The sequence below is a fragment of the Meleagris gallopavo genome, chromosome 5, assembly GCF_905368555.1.
Source record: "Meleagris gallopavo chromosome 5, MGAL_WU_HG_1.1, whole genome shotgun sequence".
NCBI classification, from domain to species: domain Eukaryota; kingdom Metazoa; phylum Chordata; class Aves; order Galliformes; family Phasianidae; genus Meleagris; species Meleagris gallopavo.
In genome coordinates, this window is record NC_139408.1 from 48,359,082 (window position 1) to 48,385,177 (window position 26,096).

Consider the following 26,096-nt stretch of genomic DNA (forward strand, 5'->3'; position numbering starts at 1 on the left):
TAAGGTCCCTTCCAATCTAAGCCATTCTCTGATGATTCTAAGACTAAGCTTGCTTTGCTCTTCCTTCAGTCCCTTGCATAAATGTAACAAAAACAGGGTTACTTCATACACAGCTTGGCACACATACATTTACATCTCAGAAATGCAGGTCACTACTGGAAAGGATGTTTATGTGGTGTTACAGAACTACTACAGGTGGGAAGGGAGAAGCTCCAGGCAGAGCAAATAGTTCAGACGTGCTATCAGGCTGATGCAAGGTCGCTTGAAGCCAGTAAGAACTTTTACCCTTGTAACTTCTCTAACTCAAGTGCCATCAGCTGATTTCAAAGGTTCATAGACAACAGGTGGGTGGTGGTTTTTTCTTTTTTCTTTTTTTTTTTTTTTGACCCACACAACAAAACCTGTTAAAGTTTAAATATTTCACACTCCATTTCATTGCCTTCCTTATGTTTTAAATGATTTGCAAATACCGTATATCAATACCCACCAGTGTTATCAAAGGTAATTTTATTTGACTTAGATAAAGCCATGTCTGGGCTAGCAACTGCCTTTTTCTGTACAAATAGAAGACAGATCTGACTGTGTGTTCAGAATTAGACATACTAAATCAAATTACTGAATCGTGATTTTTTTTTTCCTATCAATCATAGCAAAGACATTAAAGTTCTTTTTAAGTAAGGAAAAATGAAATATTACATGAAGTTTTTTAACAAAGTGTATTTTGGTGAGAAAGTATATCTTTAAACTACCTAGTGCAGTAAAGCAGGACAGACAACACTACAAGTATCCCTGCATCCAGGAGGAAATTTGTATTCACTGTATGATCCAACATTTAGTATTTTTCATAACTAGAAACTAAAATTTGCATTTCTCTTATATTTTCCACCTGAGAATATCAAGAAAGTTTATAACTTAACAATAGTCTTCAGAGGCATTGAGACCAGTTGAACAGATGCAAAAACAGGAGTGAAATTTCTGCAACTTTTTGACAGCTCAAAAAGGAAGGCAGTAAGAAAATCAGGCTGGTTTTCTTTTTCTTGTGTACAATTCATAGATCTTCATTCCTTCTGCCCTGATACCAGGCCCAAGACATCTTGTGATTTGCTATGTAACACTCACTTTGTGTGTGTAGCATGTTCCCACTAGCCCCAAAGGACACATTGGCCAGTAAACCAAGTGAAGTGCAACACAATGGAGACTACCAACTATTAGGCCGAGGCATGATTGTTAACCAAAATTTCTAAAGCAATTTGCAAGTTAGACTTCATAATCAAAATGGCAATTTTATTTATATTTTCAACATGAAATACAATAAAATACAGTCTTGAGCTGACAGACATGCTTCTCTGTTAGATTAGGTAATTACATCTTGTACAGATTTGATGCCTTAATTAACATACTTTGATTTTAAATAGATACAAGTCCTATTTTAAACTCTATTTTAAACTTTTCCAGTACTCTGATACTCCTTATAAGTAGCTCATTAAGAGCAGTATTTATAAAGCACTGAGTGCAGGCTGCTCATAACTAGGGAGTGATAATATACAGCAGAAGACAACAACTACTCAATTTTGATTAACTGAGTGATGACTTACATAAGCATTTCTTCAAAATTCAAAAGCTAGCTTCCGTGGAGTCATGAATTGCTTCACTACTTCATTTGTGATCTGCTTCCGTCTCTCTTGATGAGCTGCTATCAAGGGCTGCAATGTTTCAATAAGCACCTTCTTCAGCTCCCCTGTGAGCAATTCCCCACTTGTGTATGCCTGTCAAGAAAGTGTTACTTGCTAAATATGACGCTAGACAGAAAAAGACCTAGTGATAAGTATTTTTTAAAAAGCCTGGCCAGGGCAAATGAAGATCTGGATGTCTTAAAAATGAGCACATGCCTTAGAAGATGTGATATCTCTGAAAACACACTTTGTAAGAATTTCTTATTGATTTTTAAAAGACTGAGGCAGCTGGATAATTTCATGTATGACTAAATATATATAATAAATAAAAACTGAATTGGGAAGCGATGTAATTATTTGGAGGAAATTGCATCTTTTTCTCCTTAACATCTCACTTAAAAAACCAAACCAAACAGCTTTTTGCAATAAGAAGCTCACATTTTCACTGTTCTCTCATTTAGTTTGGGTAAAGTATGAGATGTGATCAGAGTAAGCTTATTACAGCAACCTCAATCTCGGTTTATGCTAGCTGTCTATATAAAGAGTTGGTAATCTGTGCAACTGCTCTGCTCCCGAAAATATTTTCACAAAACAGTAGAGTTTAGCACTGGTTAGAAAACATGGCTATGGCAGTTCAACTACAATTTGAAACAGCAATAAACATGATAACCTTACTTCCCCCTTCTCATCAGGCCATTTGTAAAGCAATTCAAGAAAAATACTTTAACAAGAACAAACTGTTTTAATTTCAGTTCTAATTTTTATTTTTTAAAGACATTGTTGCTTTGAGTATGCAGTTCTGAAAGTTATGGTACCGTAACTGAAACAGCTCCACTAATGATGCTATAAGCAGTGACTTCATGTTTTCTAAACTGATTCTGAGGCAGCAGTGCAGTAATGGTGATGGGTGGACGCAGTTGCACTTGATGAGCTTAGAGGTCTTTTCCAATCTTAATGATTCTATGATAAGCTGCTGGCTGTGGTCTACTCTTTGTGCCCTTGGTAGCAAGAATTGTATACACAATTTTTCAATGGCTGGAGCATAATGGAAAATTGCTAAGTATGTCAAACATACTCCAGATTTCCATAAGGAAGGAATTTGCAACAGTTTGCAAAAGGATTACTAGTAACTATCCAACTCTGTCCTTGTTTGAGAAGGAGTAAAAGGTTAGAAAAGAATCTGTAGCTATTGCCTTTCTCCTGCAGAAGAAAGCTTATAAACCAATGTGATGCAGGTACTATTAACTAAATATACTGCTTTCCAAAGAAGGCATATTGCTACTAAAATGGAAGGTCTTGCTACAACCTCCAATGGACAGAAGTCTGCCAGATGTGTATAAATGTAACTTATACAAAACAGGTTTTACCCTTCTTGTGATAATAAGACAAAAAAAAAAAAAAAAAAATCAGCAAGCCTTTGAAGCTGTATTTAGGTACTTTGCACACAAAGAACAGGTGAAGTTTATCATACAATTAAAAACAACACTGATCCTAAGGCAGCATCATTTAAAAAGCTGGGGACTTACTGCTCTACAGTGTTGGAGATCCTTATGAAAATACTTAGAAATTAAAAATGTTCATTTGGAAAAAAAAAAAAACAAAGGAAAAAAGATGACCTGTGAACTTAGTTAAAGGTTTGTCCTCAAGGAAAGGAATGAAGGATATCTTCAGCTTGGCTACTTACTTGTTTCAGTTGTTCAAGCTTGTCATCATCTTCAAGGAAGAAAGTCAGGTACATAAAAGACACATCAACATCACAGTTACCTCCATACTTTCTGTGCTCTTCAATAGTGTCTCTGCCTCCTGAGAAGGCATGCTTGTTAATCTGAAACAATACAATGATTTTACAATTTCTACTAAATTATGCATTACTATATTGTAAAAAGAGGTATAGCACAGTCCTCTAGCTATTCTATTAAGGAAGAAGCTGAAGGGTGATTTGAGAAAAGTTAAGGCAGAGCAACAAGACTGAAGCAAGAAAGCAAAAGGCAGTCATTAGATGTCAGTTTCTAATGACTGTGGAGTATATACATATTCCACAGCTTGCATAGTTAGACCAAAAATGAAACAAATTCTAGCTAATTTTTGTACTATCAGTTTAGTTAGCAAGGCAAAAGATTACATTTGACGGGTTAGCTAAATCTGCGTAACTATCAATTCCTAAAGATGCTTTGCCATTAGATGAATAGGAAAAGGATGCAGACACATTCAAAGAAAACATTAAAATGTAAACATGAGGAGCACTGCTTCCATTTGTTGTAAAGCTTTGTGTGCTTAAGGTTTGAAGATATTTACCTTTGTCTTAATTTGTTTGGGTGTATCATTGAGGAAGACAGAGGAGTTGACATCACTAGCACTCATTTTCGTTTGTGCTCCTTGCAGGGCTGGGAAGAAGACTGAGTGCAGTAAGGCTGGTTTAGGATAGCCAATCCTAGGTGCTACATCTCGGGTCATTCTAAAATAAGGATCCTAGAACAATCATCAATAAAAGCTCAGAATAAAGTTAAAAAACGTGGTTCAAAGGCTGATTAGTGTTGGCTAGTTCATGCCTTAACAGGTGGTCTCAAGAAAAAAAAACACCTCAAGTTCCATAGCTGATACACTCCATCCAGAACAACAAACAAACAAAATCCTATTTTTTCATTTCTGTAGTTCCACTGTACGCTCTGATTCTCTTGGTTAATAAGGATTTGGAAATGGATACCTCTAAGTTGGCAAAATTTCTGAGTGTTTTAACAATGAGTACAGGACCTGAACTATATCAGTGATCAAGCTGGTAGTGCTGTGCTATTGCTGTGCTGTGACTTGAACCAAATGCAAAACTATTACTCCATAACATTGTGGGTGAAGAGTGTAATTAAATAATCTCCCAATGGCTGTTCCTGTGACTAAAAGAGCTAAAGATTCAGACAGCGCAAGATCAGATTCCTAGAAACAATACTTATTTAAAGATGCTACCACTATCATTTGTAACTGATGTTCCTCAGCTGCTCTGCAGTCACTTGTAGCTGAGGTTCTGCAGCCTTTCTCACAAATTATTCCAATGCTTCTTTATCTTTTCTGATAGAAGATTTTCCTCCAGGGTTCAAAATAAATTTCCTGCGATGCAAGTTATGGCTCGCTATCTCTTGCCCTAGTTACCATGGAGATGGCTAGAAATTTCTTTCTACCCCTATGTCAGTACACTTCTGCATAATTAAAGATTGTACTGTCTTTGCTTTCATAGATATCAGCTGACTTTGAAATGAGTTGAGATCAAGTTAGATTCAAGATTGGAAAGAATGAGTAACACATGATTATGAAGCTAAGCCTTCATCTTTGTCAGGACACAGGAGAACGCCCTTTTATCTCTTCCAGCTCCCATCTGAAAAAGGTACTTGCAGGAATGTTTCACACACATTTTGATATGCCACCATGATGCCTGAACAGTAAATTACACAAACAAATCCAGGAAAAAGAAATTAAGAAATATGATTTTCTTACTTGATCAATAGCACATGGGATAAGACACTGAATGTTCTCCTTGCCATTGAAGATCTGTGGAAATGATGAACTGAAGGATGGAGCAGCTTGAATAGCAGGAAAGCTGATCTTCCCTAGAAAACAAGAAGTCTGGATATGATAGAGAAGTTTGCAATGACATTTTCACCCGCTGCCCCGTGTCCTGTTGCTGCATGCAACTGCAAAGAGCCTAGTCACATCCATTTGAGTTCCCACACTTTAGATATTTGTAAGCAGTGGTGAGATCCTCTCTCAGTCTTCTTCAGTGAGGCAGAAACCTGCAATGGTAGTGAAGCAAATGGAAGAAAGAACTATCTAGCACTGTGATAATTAGGCTTTTGAGCACTCCTTATTTTTTCTCATGTATGTATATTTGTGTGTATTAATGTAAGTTTTTTTCTATATAGTTTTGCAGTAGAAGTTTGAGAAAGTATATAATTGACTATAGCTAAATAGTTAGAAAAGTAAGGAATGGTTCACTATCGTGATCATTTCAACTTTTCTGTTTTCTACTTTGTTGTTAGTAATACTACCACCTAGAAATGTCATTGTCAAGTGTTTTCTATACTAAAGAAACTACAACAACATTCTTCTAGAATCAGCCTAGAAACATGGATCTTGTTGTTCCCATCTGTTTCTTGAGTGGCACATACCAGTCTCTGAATAGTTACTTAAATAGCACAATAGAAAGTGAAAGCAAGGATCATTTCCAGTAAACAAACTATTATTTCCTACCAATACAATCACTGTCGGTAAAGCCAAAGATTCCTTTCACTTGATTAAATGTAACATGCTTCTGAACTTTGATGATATTCTTGTAGAATCCTGTACTTGACCTGTCAGAAAGAAAGTGGAAAAATAACATGAGAAGCCAAGAGTGGGACAGAAGTTTTCATTCTAAAAGCTGAGAATGTCACAAAGCTTGCAGGATTAAATCTCTGAAAGCACTAGTTTGGTCTTTTTGTGGTTCACTGAGATGATAATTAGAGGATTATTAGAGGACACTAAAAATAACCTTTTTTTTGCCTGAAAAATTTTACTATTCTTTCCCCAAAATATTTACTGAAAACAACACTTTTTTAAAATCAGATTTAATTATCTAAAACCAGAAATATTTTGACTTGGAAACTGTGCCTCATGGAGTCTGAAGTGAATTCTCTTTATACCTTTCTGTGAGCTCAGACAACCTGAATAGATCACATTTCCTGTGTTGCTTGGTATCCCAGTGGTTCACTAAAGCAATAGTAGCTCAGAGCTAAGTTCCCTGTCTTCCACTATCACCAAATACATCAGCAGCTTTTCCAAATGAAATATAGCTCAACATCATCTCTGTTTTTTTTACTTCTACTGGAAAACTGAAGCAACAGAATTGGCAGGTCTAACTTGCCCTTATTCAGTCACGAGGTATATCTGTATTAACCTAACTTTAAGGCAGGAAAGTCAGAGGAGTAGGAAAAACTGTCTTATAGGGCCCACAGTCTAGGGGGTACAGTTCTTCTCTAAAATGAACACTCTCTCACCCAGGTATTTTCAGAAGCTTATCACCTCTTATAGAAGAATAAAACCCAAAACTTCAGTTCTGAACTTTGCCAATTTTTTTCTTCCTTCTGAGAAGGCAACTCCAATAGAAGCTTTCTCTTAGATTTTCCTTAACTTTACTCAGTTGAAATGCTATTTTTTCATAAAGTATTAAACTAATTGTTTGTATCATTTGTGAAATGCTTTTAGTTAATGCGGTTGAACTGTAAGTACATCTCAAAGGCTTTGATGCCATCCTAAGTCAGCCTGGAGGTTTCTTGGTGGTTTTAATATTTTTACCTTTTAGCAGCTTTAATATATTTCTTGTAATTTAAATTTAAATGCTGTGTACACAAGAATTTGTTCATATATTATACAGGAGAATGACAAGAGTATGTATACAAGATGTTGAATAGCATAAAAATCAACAATTCTACTTTAAGCATTGTAAAACTTCTATTGAAGCTCTCAAACCTGCACGCGCTTATTAAAAAAAACACTGCTGGCTATTCAAGTTAGAGTGAAAATGCAAATATGTTTTTGATCTCAGTGCTCTAAATAAATTTCAACTTACCCCAAGTAGTCTAAATCAGAAAAGATAAAGGTTTTATTGACATCAAAACCACATGCAATAATATCTCTTGCATTTTCTTTAGCATATTCATATGCTTTCTCGGTTGTCATATCCTTCCAAAGGTACTTCTCATCATCAGTTAACTGTATAACTAAAGGAACATCAAATGCTTCTTGCAACCACCTAATAAAAGCAGGGAGATTTTATTTTAGAATAAGTAGAAATGAAGACATTTTTGCTAGATAGCTATAAATATTTTTATACATTTTAAACAGAAGGATATACAAGGGACCGCACCATATGCAATTACTTAAGTTGATGTGAGCAAACACAAATATTTTATATAGATTATAATGACAACTTACCTGGAAAAAAGACTCACTCACTGTTTCCTGTACTTATGTTATCATTTGTAATGGGAGTAGAATTTAGAGATTTTTTGGCTCAGAATCCAACATCTTTGAGTCCTGCATCTACTGCAGGCACCACCTAACTAACCACGTTGAGTTTCATTACAAACTTGGCTTAAGAGAAGCAAAAGTTCTAGGAACTGCTATAGAAGTAAAGGTGCAAAGAAGAAGGCTTCATAGTGATACAGGGATTGGGTTATTTTAATGATTGTATGGATTAAATTCATCAATATTTATCTCAGACAAACAGAACCAATTGTAATGTATCATTTTGGTATTTCCATAGACAGTAGTCAAGATTTCCTTAGGAAAAAAAATGTTTTTGAGTAATACTAACGATAGAGATAGCTTACTTTGTGAATAAAAATGGGATAAGATGACCAACGTGCATTGCCTGAGAGGATGGTCCTCTGCCCGTATAAAGGTAAAAAGGCTTCTTATTTTCATAAGCATGAAGGATTTGGTCCATATCTCTGGAACAACAAAACAAAACAAAACAACAAAACAATAAAAAACACAAATAGAAAAAACTTGACTGAACTTATTTGAAAAGTGCTAGCTGCTTTAGGCCAAAAGTCCATGCATGTTAACAAATAAACCATTGCAGGCTGGTGTTTAATATTACTCCCTGAGCCTTTTTTATGTGATAGTATAGATGTACAGATCCAAAGGCCATGCGAACCCTTGCTCAAATAAGAACCATAAGCAGCACATGAGCCCTGGTATTCTTTGGTAGGGCAATTTCTCCATCCATCCATCCATTAACATCCTGGGTCAAAACGGAACCTGCACAAAGCAAAGATTCCCTGCACATTTCTCTTTCTATTTGGGATTAGTGAAGGCATAAAAAAATTGATGCATGTACCCAAAAAGAACAAAGTGTTTCAAATGTTGACAGAGTAGACCTGGAGTAGTTGCTGATTGCAAATTACAGTTGCTTTACCTGGTGTAAATGAACATGGCCTTTTGCTGGTCACAGGCTTCTCCCAGTAATGCTTAGAGAAAGCCTTAATAATTTGACATTTTTGAATTTTAATGAGAAAGTCTCACCTGTGAGAAAAAAAGATTCCTCTACGTAGAAATCGGTGAGGTTTTTGCCCAGTAGCTCTTTCTATTCGATTGATCAGATCTGTATCAATTTTAGTGCTGCCAAACCGAACTAAAATAATAATGTTAAAAAAAAAAAATTAAAAAAATTAGCATAGCCAAAACAGATCTTTCATTAATCTATGCGACCTAACTCAAAAAGAACATCTTAGCATCTCAGATAAAAAGTAAAATGGCTAAATTTTCCTTATTTTTCCCTTGAGCCCCAACAGTAGTCCCTGACATTAACTCTACGCTAGTAGGCCCAGTCTAATCACTACATCCCCGTTTTGCTCCATTCATGATTGATTATAATACCAGTTTTTTTTTTATAGCAGAACTACTATTCAGGGAAACATAATTAGATCAATAAATTTGGCCTCTGTATATCAGAGGATAAAAATGGCTGCAAGGAACTTAATGTTCCTTTCTTGACGTTTAAATTTTCAGCCCTCCGATCACGTCTTCCACTTTTCAATCCCAAATGCTCTTCTCTAAACTTTAGTCCCCATCTGTATCAATGTGATTATGGACACTGCTCCCCCCAAGGGGCTTGAAAAGGTAATGCATAATTCTCTTCATTGCAATCAAGTAAGTCTTATTGCTGGGTGGCTTAGGAAATCAGCTGATTAAAATAAAACTTTTTCAGTTGAAGTAATTTCATTTAAGAACGATTTTATCGGACTGAAGTAGCAGCATTTTTTCCTTCTTGCAGAAGAAAGTGGGGAAAATATCTTAGTTCTTCAGTAAAGCTTGCTATACTCTGATCCCAATTCTTGGACCTAATGAACACATCTATTCTTCATGATTTTGATCCGCTCAGAGAAATCTAGAGAAGAATCTAACCTTTGCTACTATTCTACTCTATTGAGCATCAGAATATCTTATTGTGATTGACAAATTATTCAAGGGAGCAAAATGGATACATAAGTACATTTTATACGTATGTAATACCTATATCCATCTATTAAAAATTAAAAAATCTTCCCTTTTTGATACAGTAATTAACTGAAATGTCTTTCCATGGACTTCAACTTCCTACTAGAGTAGTAGTACATCACTGTAATCCATGTTTTCTGAGCATCACCATATTTGCTTGTCCTAAGCAGTTCTTAATTACTGAATTAATTTATTCCTAGCAAATAAAATGCAGTAAAAATGCCTAAATAATAATAATTTGGATGAATGCTAATTAGAGAGCAAATGAACATGGAAATTTTTAACTCAGCAGAACAGTCAAGAGGCTACAACAGTCAAGAGGCTAGAAAGAGATGTAATGGAGTCTTCTTCCTTGGAGATCTTCAAAAGCCATACGAATGTGATCCTGGGCATCCAGTTCTGGCTGTCCTTTTTCGAGCAGTGGGGTTGGACTAGATAGGATGGACCCAGAGGTCTCTGCCAACCTCCACATTTCTCTGGTTCTGTGATACAGAAATCATCAGAATACTGACACCAGCTAGAGCTAGCTACCTTAGAAATATTTGTGTAGAGTGAAAAATGATTGAAAGCTCTCTAGAAATGCCTAAGTAACTGTATTAAACATTCAGAGTCCGTATGACTGCCTTTTCTCTGTCTTCATCTTCCTTGCTAAGGAAACTGTCTAATTTTTGCCCACCTGTTTCTTCTAATGAGGAAATTTAACACTTTCTTAGATTCTCTATCCAGAGAGAATCTGTATTCCTGAACAGTTTCTGAAAAGGACAGTCTCCACTCTCCGGCAAGCTTTTAAAAAAATTCCTAGCATGCTTTTGATCTGTAATATTCTAGCTTTTATGAACAGACAGCTTTACTCTTGCTGTACATAAGAAATCCTGAATGCTGCCATTCTGAAAAGTATAGCTGCGTTTGTGGAAAACGTATTGTGCACTTTTTCCTCTTTGCCAAGTTCTATATGCATGCAGAAAACCAATAATCTATTTGTTATTACAGTCACTTTCTGACCAACCTAGTCTTGATAATCTCTGAACAGCCATGGAAACTGGGAGAGGTGCCTGCGGAATGGAAGAAAGCAAATACCACTCCCACTTCGAAGAAGAGCAAGAAGAAGTAAACGTGATATTAGAGGCCACTCAGCCACACCTCAATCTCTGAGCACACGATGAAGCAAATAATCATTCAAATGTTATTAAAGCCATGAAAGTGACTGGGAGAAGTCAGCATGGATTTATGAATGGGAATGTCATTCCAACTTAGTAGCCTTATATGATGATATGATTAGCCTAGTAGAAAAGGTGAAAACAATGGATACTGTTTAACTCATCTTCAGTATGGCTATTTACACCATCTCCCACCTGATGAAGTCTCACAACTGATGAAGTCTGGACTAGATAAGCAGACAGCAAACATTCTGGCTAACAGAATCTTTCTTCCCAGAATATCTGTTCCAGTGCATAAACATGCACCTTTAGGTGCACATCCAGGGAAACCATCTGAGAATAATGCTCCTTTCAATTACACCATGCTTTCAGCATGTTCATTTCTTCTATGTTTGAAGAAAAATAAACATACTGACAACTTTATAGAGTACAACTAGTATATGAATAAAATATAAATAGATTGTAGGTGACACAAATATTTCCTTTATTTTAAGAGTTATATTTATAATGTTATACCAATCTCTTGGGCAATATTCTAATTATTATTTTTAAAAAGATGAGGAATAAGTTTATAGATAGCAAGTTGTAACTGTTTCACTTTCTTCTATGAAAAGTTTTCAATGCATAACTTAGAATCTAAGTTAAATGACTCATCCATCAAATTCTCCAAACTGTTAGCAATGCAAATAGGGAAGAACTATCCTAACTCTCCATTGTAGAGTAGGTCAAAAGGACACACGTACCTACACGCACACATACACAGTTACTAGAAAAGGAAGCTGCTGTCAGGTAAAAGGATAGCATTTCTTTAGATGATTAATTTACAGTGAAGTCATGCTAGTCACTTTGAAAGACACTGAGATTGTGCCAATAGAAGCAGAAAAATGGGAAGAATAGAATGCAAGAGTTAGAGCTTCCTCCAAGAAAACAAAAAAGGTCTTCTCCGTATCTCTTACACAAGAAATGGATTCTATTTCTAGAATCCAACAATTATCTTTCTCTCTTTTCCGCTCCTGACATGTATTTTTCTTTGCATGTTTCTCCCTTTTCAGCTTTTCCTTTCTCCTATGGCTTTCTACAGACTAAGCCAATAGACACATACATCTGATAGGATCTTTCAATAAAATCACACTCAGTTAAAAGAATGCTGCAACTGAGCTCCCAAATGTAAGTACATAACTGCTGACACATGAAGGTGTATGCTCTCTTGTCTGCTTGTTTCTCAAATCAGCAACATACAACTGTTCAAGAATTTTCATTGAGGTACTAAATATATGTTGAAGATTGACAACTATTTCACTTAAAGGAGGGCAAAATTAGTTACAATTAATGAAAAAGTTTTCTTGCCTATTTCAACGTTATGGACTCAAGCTTTAACAATAAATTATAAGACAAATAAGGAAATAAACTAAAGCCACATTTTTTAAATTACAGAGCTTTGCAAGTTTTGTAACATCTCTTAAGATATTTTCCATTACTGTAAGGGAATCTGTTAGGTCACAGATTGAGCAGCTGGTGAAGGAGCATGGCCAGCCCTGGGAGCACAGGTGCAAGCAATTCACCTGTGAGACTGGAAGGCATAGACCATGGGTCCACCCCTCCCTAACCTCATTTAAAAGCTGGCAGCCCAAGAGGAAGTATCTCTATTGGAGATTGTCTCTTTTGGGAGTTTTCCAGCAGTCCTTATCCTTAGAAAAAGGTAAGTTATTTCTTTTTTTAGTACTGAATAGTAACCAATATCTTTCTTAGGTGATCTGAAAATCTTAGGTCAGTAGCAGCTATATCCTCTGTTTTATATAGTACAATTACCATTTCCATTTATGTTTTTTATGTATAAGCTGCATCTTTTCTGTCCCAGACAGCACCTGGCTGTTTGACAGCATGTCTTATAAAGGTATTGTTACCCTTATTATCCTTAGAGACTTCTGTATTAGCTCTGTCCTCCCTAATGCAGAAGTCAAGTCGAGTATAGAAGAATTACACAACCTGGCCAGAATGCTGTAGGCTTTAGCTGTTCAGTATCACAAACACTGATGATAAACATACTCATTCACAATATCTGCATTAACATAACTTCTGATAATAGTTCTTATGCTAAAAACAAACTGAATAAAACTTATTTCCAACTGAAATGATAAATCCTTGCCTTGGCCATCTTAAACTCCTATAGTAAATTCTTTAGATGTGAATGCTAACATCAGACATAAATGAAATGTTGCTCAATTCTGCTGATCAGGATTTGTGATTCTTTGCTGTTTTTTGCGGTCGTTACAATCACTTCACATAAATCCCTTAGCATTAGTGAGGAGTTGTACCTATGAGCTTGTCATAATCCACGCCTTTAGCGTTTGATGTCTGCACGTTCCAGGGGTCCACAAGATCTTCATCCTCTTCCTTAGTTGTACCGTTGTTTATTAATGCATGATCTTTTGGAGGTAAGCCTGCTTGATAATCTTGCCCTGTTGTTGTTTTATATGACAGCTTTAATGACAACAGCATTCTCACTGCTGCATCTATTTCATCCTGAATAAAGAGAAAAACAGCTGTTTGATTTGGCATAATTGAGATAGACAATTGTAAGAATGTCTCAGTCCTCCAAAAATCTATATCCATGCTTTGACTTGAAGTGCATTATTCATGAGTTCTAAGCCTTTATTTATGTTTGCAGCATCTCTGCCAATGGTAAAATTAAAGCAAATAGAAAGCAACAGTTTTCTAATCAGAAGAATTCAGCTCATTATCACTGGCCAAGTAGTTAAAGTATTTGTCCCTCTTTTCCATTTAGGCATGAGGAAACAAAAAAGCTTGTCTGTTTTTCTGGAGTCTTAAGAAGACTAACATTTTAAGCAGACAGAGCAATACACAGATATAACATAAAATATTACCTAATTTACTTTACAGTGTTCTTTTAGTGGCTTGACTTAAAGTAACTCAATTGTTAACAATTTGTTTACAGACTTGAAGACAAACTGGAAGATGAATGTCTTTATAAATTCCATAGTTATGACCTTTTTAATACAAAGCTAATGCAGTATGTCATGTAAGCAATAAATACATTCAGGTTTTAAAACTAATGCTTAGTTTTCAAGGCTTACTCCCACACGTAATCCATGAAGACAGAACATATTAAAACTGGACTCTACCAACATAGTGAAGACAGCACAGGGAACTGGAAATTAACGGCAACATACTAAATTGCTTCAGGAAGATTAAGCAGGAACAGCTACAGGAAGACATATTTGCTATCTGTACAATAATGTATGGAGCAAGATTTGTTGTTATTATTAACAGAGAACCTAATAACAAGACAGAAAGAAAATGATATTAACTTCACCTGAAAACCAAGTATCACAGCAACTGGTAGAAGCAGAGTCAAGTCTACACCACTCTGTTCTTACTTCAGGAATAACAGCTTTGCTCTTATTAATAACTGTTTTGTTTGAGGTATGATCACAAAGTGGATGTAAGTATTTTTAAACAAAGAATTTTTTCTTAATGTAATATAAATAAGATCTCAGAACAATCATATTCTTCAGTACTCTCAAAGACATGAAAAATCACTGGTTCCGCACGTGGAATGGAAATACCTTTGGTGCCTTTCCTGCTTTCAGTGCTCTGACTTTCTCTCCTTGTTCAGTTACTTTCTCAAACAGTTGAAGTGGACTCAGGGATTTCAAATCACAGTTTGGGCTATCAGCCATTTTGCTGGACTGTAAATGATCTTTTTATTTACAATTCAAATTAATATCCAAAGACTTCCAGTTTTTCGGCTTGGTTATTGAAAGCAGCAGCAAAGCCAGAAGAACTGTAGGGTAAAAAAACAGTGTTTTATTCTTCCATGTTTACCTTGAAGATAAGGCGAATAGAATAATAACAGAGAATTCCACTGACCACGTATCTAATGCTATTGATAACAGATGGATAAATGTAAAGGCTTCGAAGAGCAAACAAGCTTAGAACATTTAATTCAGTTTCATGCAGAGAAGGACTAACACTGAGCAGCAAATAAATGTACAGATCATTCCAATGTTGTTTCTCTAAGTATCTCATCTAACACTAGAACATATTTGCAAAATGGTGACAAAATAATTAAATACATTTATGATTCAGAGCATCTCTGATCAGTTGGAAGAGATTCATGACTGCTTAATTTATTTGTACTGTTTGGTACCTTGTCACATTTTGTCCCACAAAAGCTGAATTTTCAAGAGATTCTTTTTTCTAAGTGTTATATGGAATTTTGTCTTAATATATGCAATATTGTATCTCAACTCATAGAAAGATATATGAGAGAAAGGTCTGCTCTCCTCCAGAGGTTAAAGAACATGCAAATGATCAGTGAGAATGCTGCTTTCTGTGGAAGAATCAATCCATAGGTAAGCAATAATCTGAAGTGGAATGAACTATTTGTTCATCTTATGAACTGCTGTGAAACAACACTGGGAGATAACTGAATCTGAGAATAACAACCCAGCAGTCTTCCTTATGTCCAACATACACCTTGATCACAGAAACTTCCTATCACAGTGTCTTCACTTCTGTAAATAGGTTTCTCTCCCAGGCTAACACCCATAATATTGCACATATTACTAATAACTTACTGTGATAGTTTCTTAGCACTCTAATTATTATTATTGTTTTTAAATTAACAGCAACCAAGAGTGTGGAAAAACCACAGCTGCACAGTTTACAGTATACCAACACAGAAAGCACAGAAAATTAAGTAATGCTGTTAAACTATTAAGCAAGTTTTTGTTTTCAAGCACATCTAAATTAGGAAGGTTATTTTCACTCCAAACCAGAAGCATTTTCATCTTTGTCTCTGCAGTTATAATCTGAAATATGTTACAAGCAGGTTTGTACTTAATTTTAGTGAATACATTGTCTACCTCTTAGTGATTTACAACAGCGGAAATTCCTGTAATATGGACTACACTGAATTAAGCCTGCTTTACTATACATGCCTACAGTAATCCTGACACAGCAACTTTTGCTCCTCTGGTAATTTCTTCCACTTTTTTTTTTTTTTTTCCAAAATTATTTGATAAATCTGAAAATAGATTTCTACTGCTGTCTGAAAATTGGCAAAGCATTATCAGCCTGCCATGAGTAGAAAAAAAATTTCAACTGCAGAACTTCTTATTTTAAGAAATTGTTCATGCTCAGAAGCTTTCTGCAAAGAACGATGAGGTCTACAGATGTATGTAAGTGCTAGGGATTTTTTTTTATAGTAAAAATGCATCATCCTGTTTAAATAATTGGCATTGTAGATAGACAAACATTAACTGGATATGGTAAGAAAGTTTTAAAACCGTTATGGTTCTGATTTTGTCATATTTATATTCAAGAAAATCAGTGTTAGAAGGTAAGGAAGACACCATCTGTGTGTGAACAACAGCTGCACTTGCAATGTTATCTTGATTAAAACCTAAGGCTGATAAAGTGACATAGTATTGCAGATCTTAGTGACAAAAATACACTGAGGGGAAAAGTAAACTTTCTATGGAAAATATAAATGCAACTTGGCTAGCGTGGCAAAGTGCTGCATCACAGTTAGATGCAGTTGCTGATGCAATCATCCAAGCTGTTGCATGTTTTCTTCTCTTGAGGAAAGTCATAAATTGATTCCTATTTTACCTAGATTATAATCAGATGGGACAGTGACAAATGTAGTAATGAAAAAGGAAAGTTAATGAATTTAACTCATAGTGAGTTGAAGACAAGTGTGTTGGGAAAACAACTCACTCCAGGAATCTTCTGTCATACCATGGTCATGTTTTAGTTCATGAAGGACAAGTTCCATGCTATGTATAATCCTGCTTTCAGGACTTTCAGAGGATTATGGATTTTCAAAGAGAAATAGCTTTCTTAGCTGAAAATTCAGACATAGTTGTAGGAAATGTTTGTGGAGAAGACTGTCACCTCTGATCAGCTTTAAAGTGAGCAGTGTTGCAGTTTTTTTCTTTGTTTGCTTGCTTTCAGAAATGTGATATAGATTCAAACAATTCCAGACGGCCTCCCAGGTATATTATTGAATCATCATAGAAAGGCTTGGGCTGGAAGGGACATACGGATCATCAAGCTCCAACCCCCCAGGTGCAGGCAGGGCTACCAACCTTCATATCTAATACTAGACGAGGCTGCCCAAGGCCCCATCCAACCTGGCTTTGAACACCCCCAGAGATGGTGATCCACAACCTCTCTGGGCAGCCTGTTGTAGCATCTCAATACTCTCCTGGTAAGCTGACCTGTGCTAAGCATGCAGTGTGAATAGACAGAGTTTACAAGGTATATATTTAATTGGAATAAATTATAAAAGCTGTTTACAATAAAGCTTCGCATGTATTTGTCTCCTTTTCCCAGAATTAAAAATGAGAAAAGCACCTACTAGTTGAATTAGCTATTAAGCACAACTTGAAAGCGTTCCTTCTACAAAATAATCAGTCTAATCACAACCTTGGATGTATTTATATAGCATATTTGAACTACCGCTGTTTAGAAAAACCAAAAAAACCTTCACTTGCCTAGAAAGCTTTTGTTTTTAATTTATCGAATCCTCCATATCTATCGTTAACTAAACATATCTTTCATTAAGGCTTTGTTTGTTAGACAGCTGTAATATTCCCAGATTTCACCTGAATACTCTGAAAAGACTGAGAAATACATGCATTACTTTTCATTTTAGTCTATTAATGCTGACACCATACTTACACTACAGAATGGACTAAAATAAAAGTGACTATTAATGTGTTGTGTGATCCTTAGATTCTTAATTTAGATCGCTTCAAGTTTGATTATGTGTAGTTTGACAGTGCTACTTTAAAGAGGCAGTATAATAGATATTAAGTAATTAAATGATATAGGCCTACAGTTTACTTACATTCTTTTCTTTCAATAGTAGAGTTTTCCTCTTTTGTGAGCATGAGATATTTAACTGGAAAAGAAAGCATATGGGGTAAATTCACATTAGAAAACACTTAATGAAAGTTGGCACACAATCTTTCTGTAGGAAATCTGCCATTTTCAAATTTTGCAAAATAGGAAAATGTAAACAAGATTTACTCTTTGGTGTAAAACAAGTTGTTTTACCTTAATTCTTTAATGAACCTACTGACGGATTGCCTCCTTTAAGAAAGGCTGAAATATCATGGCTGAGACTGAGTGCAGAAACTGGAGAGTTATAAAACAGACTCGTTAATAAGATGGGAATAAGCTGAGTAAAAATATGAAGGAAATAAAAAAGATAAGAAATTGAATGCTACTGAAAGCTTACTTCTAGTTATATCAGAATTGTCCTTCTTTGCTGGTGAAACTCAAGCCAGGCATTCAGTGATTTGGGACATGGGTCTTTACCAGCTTCTGAAATACGTAAATGCAATTCTGACCTTTAAAAAAAAGAAACCAGTGGCTATTTGTAGAATGGCCTGGGTTGAAAAGGACCACAATGCTCACCTAGTTTCAACTCACCTGCTACGTGCAGGGTCCCCAACTACCAGTCCAGGCTGCCCAGAGCCACATCAAGCCTGGCCTTGAATGCCTCCAGGGATGGGGCATCCACAACCTTCTTGGGCAACCTGTTCCAGTGTGTCACCACCCTCTGTGCGAAAAACTTCCTCCTAATATCTAACCTAAACCTCCCCCGACTTACTTTGAAACCATTCCCCCTTGTCCTGTTACTATCCAGCCTTGTAAACAGGATATTCTACAGTTTAGCAAAATGTATGTATTACATAAAGAAAGCTGTCAGGAAAGGAAGGAAAGCTCAAAGACATCACATACTTTCCCTAAACATAGTTGAAGGAAAAAAAATCATAGATGGGAACTTAAGAATGGTCTGACTCAGTAAGTTGAGAAAGCAAAAAATGAAAAGATAAATTAAAGCATGCAGCATGGACGTAGACATCAATGGCAACGTGCCTCGGGAAGCCCTGCAACCGTGATGTGTTCTACGGAACCGTCATCACAGTCATAATGTTCATCAATTCACGTGTGAAATCACGGTGAAGGTGTGCAAGACGAGTCACCGAAATGACAGTGCAACATCCCAGCTTGTCAGCGTTCTGTTCCATTCAAGCCCCCACCCATCTCCCAGCCACCGCTTCCGAGGACAGGGCCGCCAAACGGAGACCCCGCAGCACCGCTCGCCCAGAGGAGGCGAAGCCCGGAGCGGTACCCACTGAGCGGCCCCTCCGCTGCCCTTGGCCATGATCTCTCGGCGCCCGGCTCCACGCGGCCCCGCTGCTCACCCTCTCAGCACTCTGCTATCACAGCCATTGCATCACCGCGCCCGGCGCTCTGTGCTCTGCTCCGGGTGGGGAACGCGAGCTGCGCGGAACCATCGTTCCGCGCCTCCAGTTCCTCCGTAACAGTCAGCGTTCGCCCCGCACCCCCACGGAGGGCCCGCATAGAAGGTGGCCCTCAGGAGCACCCAGCGAGTCGCAATCCGAACTCTTCCTTCCCACCGCGCTGTCCCGGCAGGAGTTGAGGGGGTGATGTGTGGCGGTGCTGGTTTCCACCCGGCGCCATTTTAAAGAGGGGCTGTCGCAGCGCAGCGACTTCCGGCGCCTTTCAGGTGGTGGCGGGTGAGGGGTGACTGCGGGCTGGGGCAGCGAGCCTGGGAGGGTTGGGAAGTGGGGTGAGGCGGCTGTGCCGCCCTGACTGTGCCGCCCTCAGCGCTGCTCGCGGCATTTCTAGCCGTGTGGGGACGGGTGCTCACTGGCCAGTCCTGTGTGCTTGCGGTGCTCGGGCTCTTTGGCTTAATAGTTAAAGAAAATCTGAAAGCTCTGCGGAAGCGTCAGTTTCCGTGTTAGCTCAGCTCGCTGTGAATTGGCTGTTGATAAGTTTAACGAGCTAGCTAAGGTGTGGGTGCTGTGCTGTGACTTTTTTCTTGGAGCGACGTAGGGAACATCTGGCTGGTGTTATTTTCTTTGGGAACAAGAGCTGAGTGGGAAGAGTTAGAATGACAGAGATACCTTGCTTTTACAAGAGTGCTGAGGCTTATGGGTGTTATTTGTATGGGGGTGTGTGTGTGTGTGTGAGGATTTTTGGTGACCAATGTGGTTTTTCCAATATCCCATGGGAAAGGATTTTGTTTTATTTTATTTTATTTTATTATTTTATTTTTAACCTGAAAATCCTGTCTCAGAGGGCTGCAGCACCTCTCCTGTGAAGAAAGGTTGAGAGATGTGGGTTTCTTCAGTCTGAAGAAGAGAAGGTCCTGGGGAGACCTCACTGTGGCTTTCCAGTGCTTAAAAGGAGCTTTTAAACAGGAGGGAAATCAACTTTTTACACTGGGTGATAGTGATAGGGCAAGGGGAAATGGTTTTAAACTAAAAGAGGGGAGATTTAGATCCAAACCATTCTGTGATTCTAAATACAAGGAACTGTCCAGATGAGGCTTAATAAAAGCAAGTGTAGAGTCTTGCATCTAGGGAGGAATAATTGCATGAACCGGTACAGGTTGGGGGATGACCTGCTGGAGAGGAGCTCTGCGGAGAGGGACCTGGGCGTCCTGGTGGATGATAGGTTGGCCATGAGCCAGCAGTGTGCCCTTGTGGCCAAAAAGGCCCGCGGCATTCTGGGGTGCATTAAGAAGAGCGTGTCCAGCAGGTCGAGGGAGGTGATCCTCCCCCTCTACTCTGCCCTGGTAAGGCCTCATCTGGAGTACTGTGTCCAGTTCTGGGCTCCCCAGTACAAAAAAGACAGGGATCTCTTGGAAAGAGTCCAGCGGAGGGCCACAAAGATGGTGAAGGGCCTGGAGCATCTCCCTTGTGAAGAAAAGCTAAGTGAACTGGGTCTGTTTAACCTTGAGAAAAGAAGACTGAGAGGGGACCTGATCCAGGCCTATAAATATCTAAGGTGTGGGGGGCAGAGTGGCGAGGTCAGACTCTTTTCAGCAGTGTGTGAAGACAGGACAAGGGGAAACGGCCAGAAACTGCAGCATAGGAAATTCTGCACAAATGTGTGCAAGAACTTCTGTGAGGGTGACGGAGCACTGGAACAGGCTGCCCAGGGAGGTTGTGGAGTCTCCTTCTCTGGAGATATTCAAGACCCACCTGGACATCTACCTGTGCGACCTGGTGTAGGGAACCTGCTTTGGCAGGGGGGTTGGACTCGATGATCTCTGGAGGTCCCTTCCAACCCCTACAATTCTGTGATTCTGATTCCTGTAGTTGCCTCAGAACCTCAACTTAATGGTGGTGTTTTTTTTTGTTTGTTTGGTTTTTTTTTTTTGGTTGTCCTTTGTTGGTTTTGTGTGTTTAAATAAAGTGAAAGCCTAATCCGCTCTGCTTGTATATCTTCTTTTATAGCTTTCAGGCAGAGGTCATCTCGCTGTGTTTGTTCTTTAAAAACCAGGAATCCTGGTGGGGGCCTGTTTGCAACTTTGCAATACAAACAGTAACCGCTTAGTGTAACTGTTGCAAAGTGCAGTCCTTTACTGTAACTATTTATTTAATGGCAGGTTCGGAATGAAGGTAACTTACTGTTTTCAAATGAGTCCTCTAGAGGGGGATCTTGATGCTTTTATAAGCTAAAATGTTGGTCATACCATTTCAGTTAAGCACCTTGATCATTTGAGAGGAATTGGATCCTTATATGTATAAATATATACAATTTTATATATATATATATATATATATATGCCTTAATAGGAACGTGTTTTCTGGATGTTGCTTGTAAGTATTACAGAATGCAGACCATAGCTTGTGGTTAATTCTTTAGGTTAATGAAAGCATGCTTGTTTTAATTTGAAAAATTACTTGTTCCAGTGTACTACAGCAGCAGTATTTGTAGCACCCTCATTTGTAACATCAGCTCTGCAAATGCTTTTGTAGATGTTGACTTTCAGACAGCGTAGCATTCTCATTATAATTAAGAAGCTTTTGAGGATAGCCTCTTGTCTGAACTAAAGCAAAGTGTTGTCGGTTAAATAGTTGTAGCATGATGAGCACTAATGTCTAAATAAGAAAACAAAGCAGAGATAGTGTCTCACTTCATTAATCTTAGCAATTGAAAGATAACAGTACTTTTTGATTGTAAAGAATAGAGTTTTGAAGTTTTTTTTGTGGAAACATCAATTGTTTGAATGCAGTTAAATCTATACTCCATCTGCATTTTGGGAATAGCTTTTTTGGTATTGTTACAATGTTAAATTATTCAGCTTGTTATATATGTGGTCTCAGTGTGGGAATTCTTTTCATAGAAACTTTGAAAAAAGTTTGTTCCACAGTAAGCGAAGAAATTCATGCTTTTAACTTTCTGTAAGTAAAAGCAAACAGTGAGTTTTACATAGCTTCTGGCATTATGTAAAACTAAAGGCTATGTGGCACTTACAAATTCTCAGCTACAAAACAGCCTTTTCCAACACAGACACCACCATTAGCTACACATTTTTGCCAGCTGCGAACAGGAGCCTGCATGCTGCACAGTTAAAATCTGCACCAGTGGAGGTCACTCTCTGTCATTGCCTCCACTGCTGAAATGCATCACCCAGCACCTCACTGTGCTCACATCCACTGTTTGGTCTCAAACATTCAGCAAGCATCAGTGAGTATCAGTGGGTGCCATTTTATCTGCATGAAAGGATTCAGTGATGCACCTTTGCTTCATACACACTTTCATGTCAAATGCCACTGTGTCAGACTGCTCCTCTGCTACCATCTGTTGCACAGCAACAAAATGTAATGGGATATTGGTGGGAAGGTCCAGCCTCTACTGCTAGCATCTACCTCTCATGTTATGGACCAATATATTAAGGCATTACTTTCAGAGCAGCCCGCATATTATTTTTATTGCCAATTGAATCCCTTCACACATAACAACACAGATGATTTGAAAGAAATAGATACTGTTAGTCTCATTCCAAAGTAGTTGTATTCATATTCTTATAAATGAATATCCTAAAATGCTGCATAGTTACATTAGCCTTTGGTTTGTATGCAAGGGGGGAGGGAATATTATTGCAAGCAAGGAGAAAGTGATATGCAGTAGTTTGTTTTTCTTTCCATACTCATTTTCATAGTTTTGTCTCGTACAAATGTATCTCTGCAAAGCATAAAAAATGTATGCAAAGTGCTTGGAGGCACATTATGTTGCATAATTGAATGTACGTATGTGCTATAATAGAAAAATAAATTCCAGGAATAAACAGGAATTAAACAGTTAAGGATTTTAAGAACTTAAGTTGTTGAAACTGTAGGATCCATAATGAATTGTGCTCTGAATGGTCAATTCTTTATTGTAGATCATCATTTGGAGGATTCCAGCACGAGATTTCTGGAGTCTGCTGTATCCAGCCATAATGAGTTCCTCACTGGTTGCTTATGATGATTCAGACCCTGAGGCAGAAACTGAAAAAGCTGATGATCTCAGTACTAGCAGACAAGCAAGCCTTCCGAGTTCTTCTGCAAATCCTGTTCAGCACTTTGCACCTGGTATTTTGAGTACAAAATCTACATATGAAACACAGCTTACTGAGAACACTGGCAATTTTGACGTGAGCGTTGTTTGTGAAGATCCCCCTGAGCATTATGCACTGAATAATAACAGTGATTTGACATCTTATTGTAGGAGAGCGTACTCTAGTCCTACTGCATTATGTATGCCCTACAAAAACTATGAACAGACATTGAGCTCTTCAAGAAACTCTGGAAATGGTGCTTCCCAGAAGAGAACACATAAAGATAGTCCAACTGCCCCAAAAGGAATTAGACCATATATCCCTAAAAGATTACGTCAAGAAAATTCCGGTGCCTATGAAAAAAAGGAGTCTGATCAGAGCGAGAGCACCAGTTGTGATGTGAAGCTAGATATATCAGGAGAGCAGACAGTGAGAAAGATATCTGAATTAATTAAGCCATATTTAGGATCCAGGTATAAATTAACTGAAGTTCCAAAAAGCTTAATATTTCATATGTCTAAACACAGCGGCCCTGTTAATGCAATCCAGTGGTGTACTGTACGAGAACAAAGTCATATGCTTCTCTCAGCTTCTATGGATAAAACAATAAAGGTAATGTAAAACAAGATGCTTTTTGAACTTATCAGCGGGCTTGAAAATATTGTATTAAGTAATGTTTTTTTGGGAGTAATGTTCATGTGTTTGGCAGTTATAACATGTTCAGAGTGGGAGGAGATGCTTTTCAGTACCCGGCATAAGTGACTACTACTACAGGTGCTCTCCTGGGTCTTATATATATGTGTCCTACTGTAGTCTGAGGAGGCTTTTCACTCTAAGTTTCTTTCATTTTTAAATATTTAATACTTAGTGTATTTTCCTTCTAACTTTAATGACTTTGATTCCAATTCTTAGTTCACTTAGTCAATACAGTAAGTCTTACTTTTCCTTTCATAATCATAGAATATCCTGAGTTGGAATAGACCTGTAAGGAGTCCTACTTCTGGTTCCACAAAGGACCACCCAGAATCCAAGCCCAATGTCTGAGGGCATTGCCCAAATGCTTCTTGAACTCTGGCAACTCGGGGCACAGCTGTGGCCCCAGCAGAGCCTGTTCTGTGCTCACCACTCTCTGGTGAAGAACCTTTTCCTAACACCCAACCTGACCCTTGCCTCTCACATCTCTATACTACTCCCTAAAACTTTTTTCTCAAATTCAGGGGCTTTAAATAAATCTTAGTAAAGAGGGTGAAGAACAGCTTTTGTATCAGCATATTTCTAAAATGAGAGGAAATAACTCTAAAATTTAATTTGAATTCTGATTTCATGTTAGAGTGTGTTTTCTTCCACTCCTCTTCCCAAAGCTCTCACTAAAATTGAGTTTTCTTTGCTTTTTCACTGTTTTATTTGTGGTAGATAATTTAGTGTCATTTAGCTTGACTTTTATGTACATACATATATATAAACATATATATATATATATATGTTTATTGGATTGTTTGTTTTCTTTTTCCTTCCCCTGACTTTGCCATGGGGCATGTGAAGTAGGTGCTGATCTCATGTCTTTGAAGCAGTGGTGTTCTTCAGTCTCAGATACAGCTCTAGTTTTTTTTTTCTCCTCAGTGTCTACTAAAGCATTGGTTTTCACAAAAAAGAAAAAAAAAACAGGTCCTTTAGCATGAATAAAACTTCCACCTCTCAATTGCTTCATTCTAATTTCTTAATTTCACTTTTTGCCACCATAACCTATTAAACTATCAAAGTTCAAATACTTCGAGCATTTTTGTACATCTTTTTCATAGAGGCAAAATAGGAAAAATAAAGGCAATTTTTCTTCTAACAAATCTTGCTTAAAGTACTGAATAATTTAAATCTTGTTTGCTATCTGACGAATAGCCTGAAAAGGAAAATACTAAAAAGTATAGAAAAAGTGCTGTTTTTTTGTTTTTTTTGTTTTGTTTTTTTTTTGGTAAGCAGCAATGTATGTTTGCATTGTACAAAATTGTATCTGCCTTTGTCTTGAGTATGTCTAAATTTGACTTTGTCTTAAACTGTCCTACCACTTATTTAATGTTTGCTTACTGCCCCAAAGCCTCATTACAGTGTTGAGTGAATGTAATTGTGGATGTACTAAACTTGGTAAAAGAATAATAAAAAAAAAAGTTGTCATTTCTATGTAAAATTGTTTAAAAATATGAATAATAGCCTTTTTTTCTAAGTAAGTAGAAGAGTTTGTGCTACCAACCTTGGTTGGAAGCAGTATTTAGCAGAAGAGCTGGTTGTCAAAGAAACAGATTTGCTGTATGTGCCCTGAACCATGGGAAATCAGTGTACGTGGAGTGTGTTAATATTGGCAACACTTCAGACTATAGGAATGTAGAACGTTACTTAAGTGACAGTGTAGCTGTTATGAAGCCTATTAAAATGCATTTTAGTATTTTGAAAGGTAGTCTGCAGAGGAATGCCTGGAAATGATTTTTATTGTTTTTTATTGTTTTGTTTTGTTTTCTTTTTTTTCCTTAATGAAATTGAAGACTGATGGTATGAGCTGTAGTGTCTTTACCTTTCAAGCCAATAGAGGGCACAGTTAGATTAAGCATTGTCTTGATGTTATGAGGCTAATTTCTCTAACTTTCTCGGGTCATGGGCCCACAAATCTCTAATGACTACAACAGCAATAATTTCTCTTCTGGGAATTTTTTGGCTCTCCACCACTGCCTGGAGTTGTCTATTTACTGGTATAAGCATAAAACAAACAATTGAAAGCAGATGTAGATGTACCTTTTATTTATTTTTTTTTTTCTTTCCCAATCCTATAACTTCCTTCAGCTTTTCCTTTGC

General features: G+C 37.4%; 2 protein-coding genes across 8 annotated transcripts in view; one reads left to right on the forward strand and one right to left on the reverse strand.

Annotated features, from left to right (window-relative positions):
- Positions 1 to 1,267: 1,267 nt before the first annotated feature.
- Positions 1,268 to 19,208, reverse strand: WARS1 (tryptophanyl-tRNA synthetase 1). 3 transcript variants are annotated; one of them, XM_010711914.4, is made up of 12 exons: positions 19,105 to 19,208; positions 17,739 to 17,792; positions 14,446 to 14,663; positions 13,174 to 13,381; positions 8,727 to 8,835; positions 8,030 to 8,149; positions 7,267 to 7,449; positions 5,910 to 6,010; positions 5,157 to 5,269; positions 3,969 to 4,142; positions 3,358 to 3,498; positions 1,268 to 1,766 (listed from the first exon to the last, which is right to left on the reverse strand). In XM_010711914.4, exons 3-12 carry the CDS (start codon positions 14,557 to 14,559, stop codon positions 1,608 to 1,610), a joined length of 1,422 nt encoding a protein of 473 aa, XP_010710216.2. In that variant the 5' UTR covers positions 14,560 to 14,663; positions 17,739 to 17,792; positions 19,105 to 19,208; the 3' UTR covers positions 1,268 to 1,607. The 3 variants fall into 3 exon arrangements, with proteins under 3 accessions (XP_010710216.2, XP_085081759.1, XP_085081758.1); XM_085225633.1 differs by lacking the exon at positions 19,105 to 19,208 and adding an exon at positions 19,036 to 19,056; XM_085225632.1 differs by lacking the exon at positions 19,105 to 19,208 and adding an exon at positions 18,132 to 18,242.
- Positions 19,209 to 19,276: 68 nt separating this feature from the next.
- The window catches only part of WDR25 (WD repeat domain 25), a 60,073-nt gene continuing 53,253 nt past the window's right edge, over positions 19,277 to 26,096 (forward strand). The window contains exons 1-2 of one of the 5 annotated variants that reach the window (XM_010711912.4): positions 19,277 to 19,430; positions 23,103 to 23,870. In XM_010711912.4, coding sequence (XP_010710214.2) covers positions 23,160 to 23,870 — 711 coding nt within the window. In that variant the 5' untranslated portion in view covers positions 19,277 to 19,430; positions 23,103 to 23,159. Of the gene's footprint in view, positions 19,441 to 21,513; positions 21,535 to 21,559; positions 22,406 to 23,102; positions 23,871 to 26,096 lie in introns of those variants that run through there. The other 4 variants (XM_085225630.1, XM_085225629.1, XM_085225628.1 and 1 more) reach the window with 4 other exon arrangements.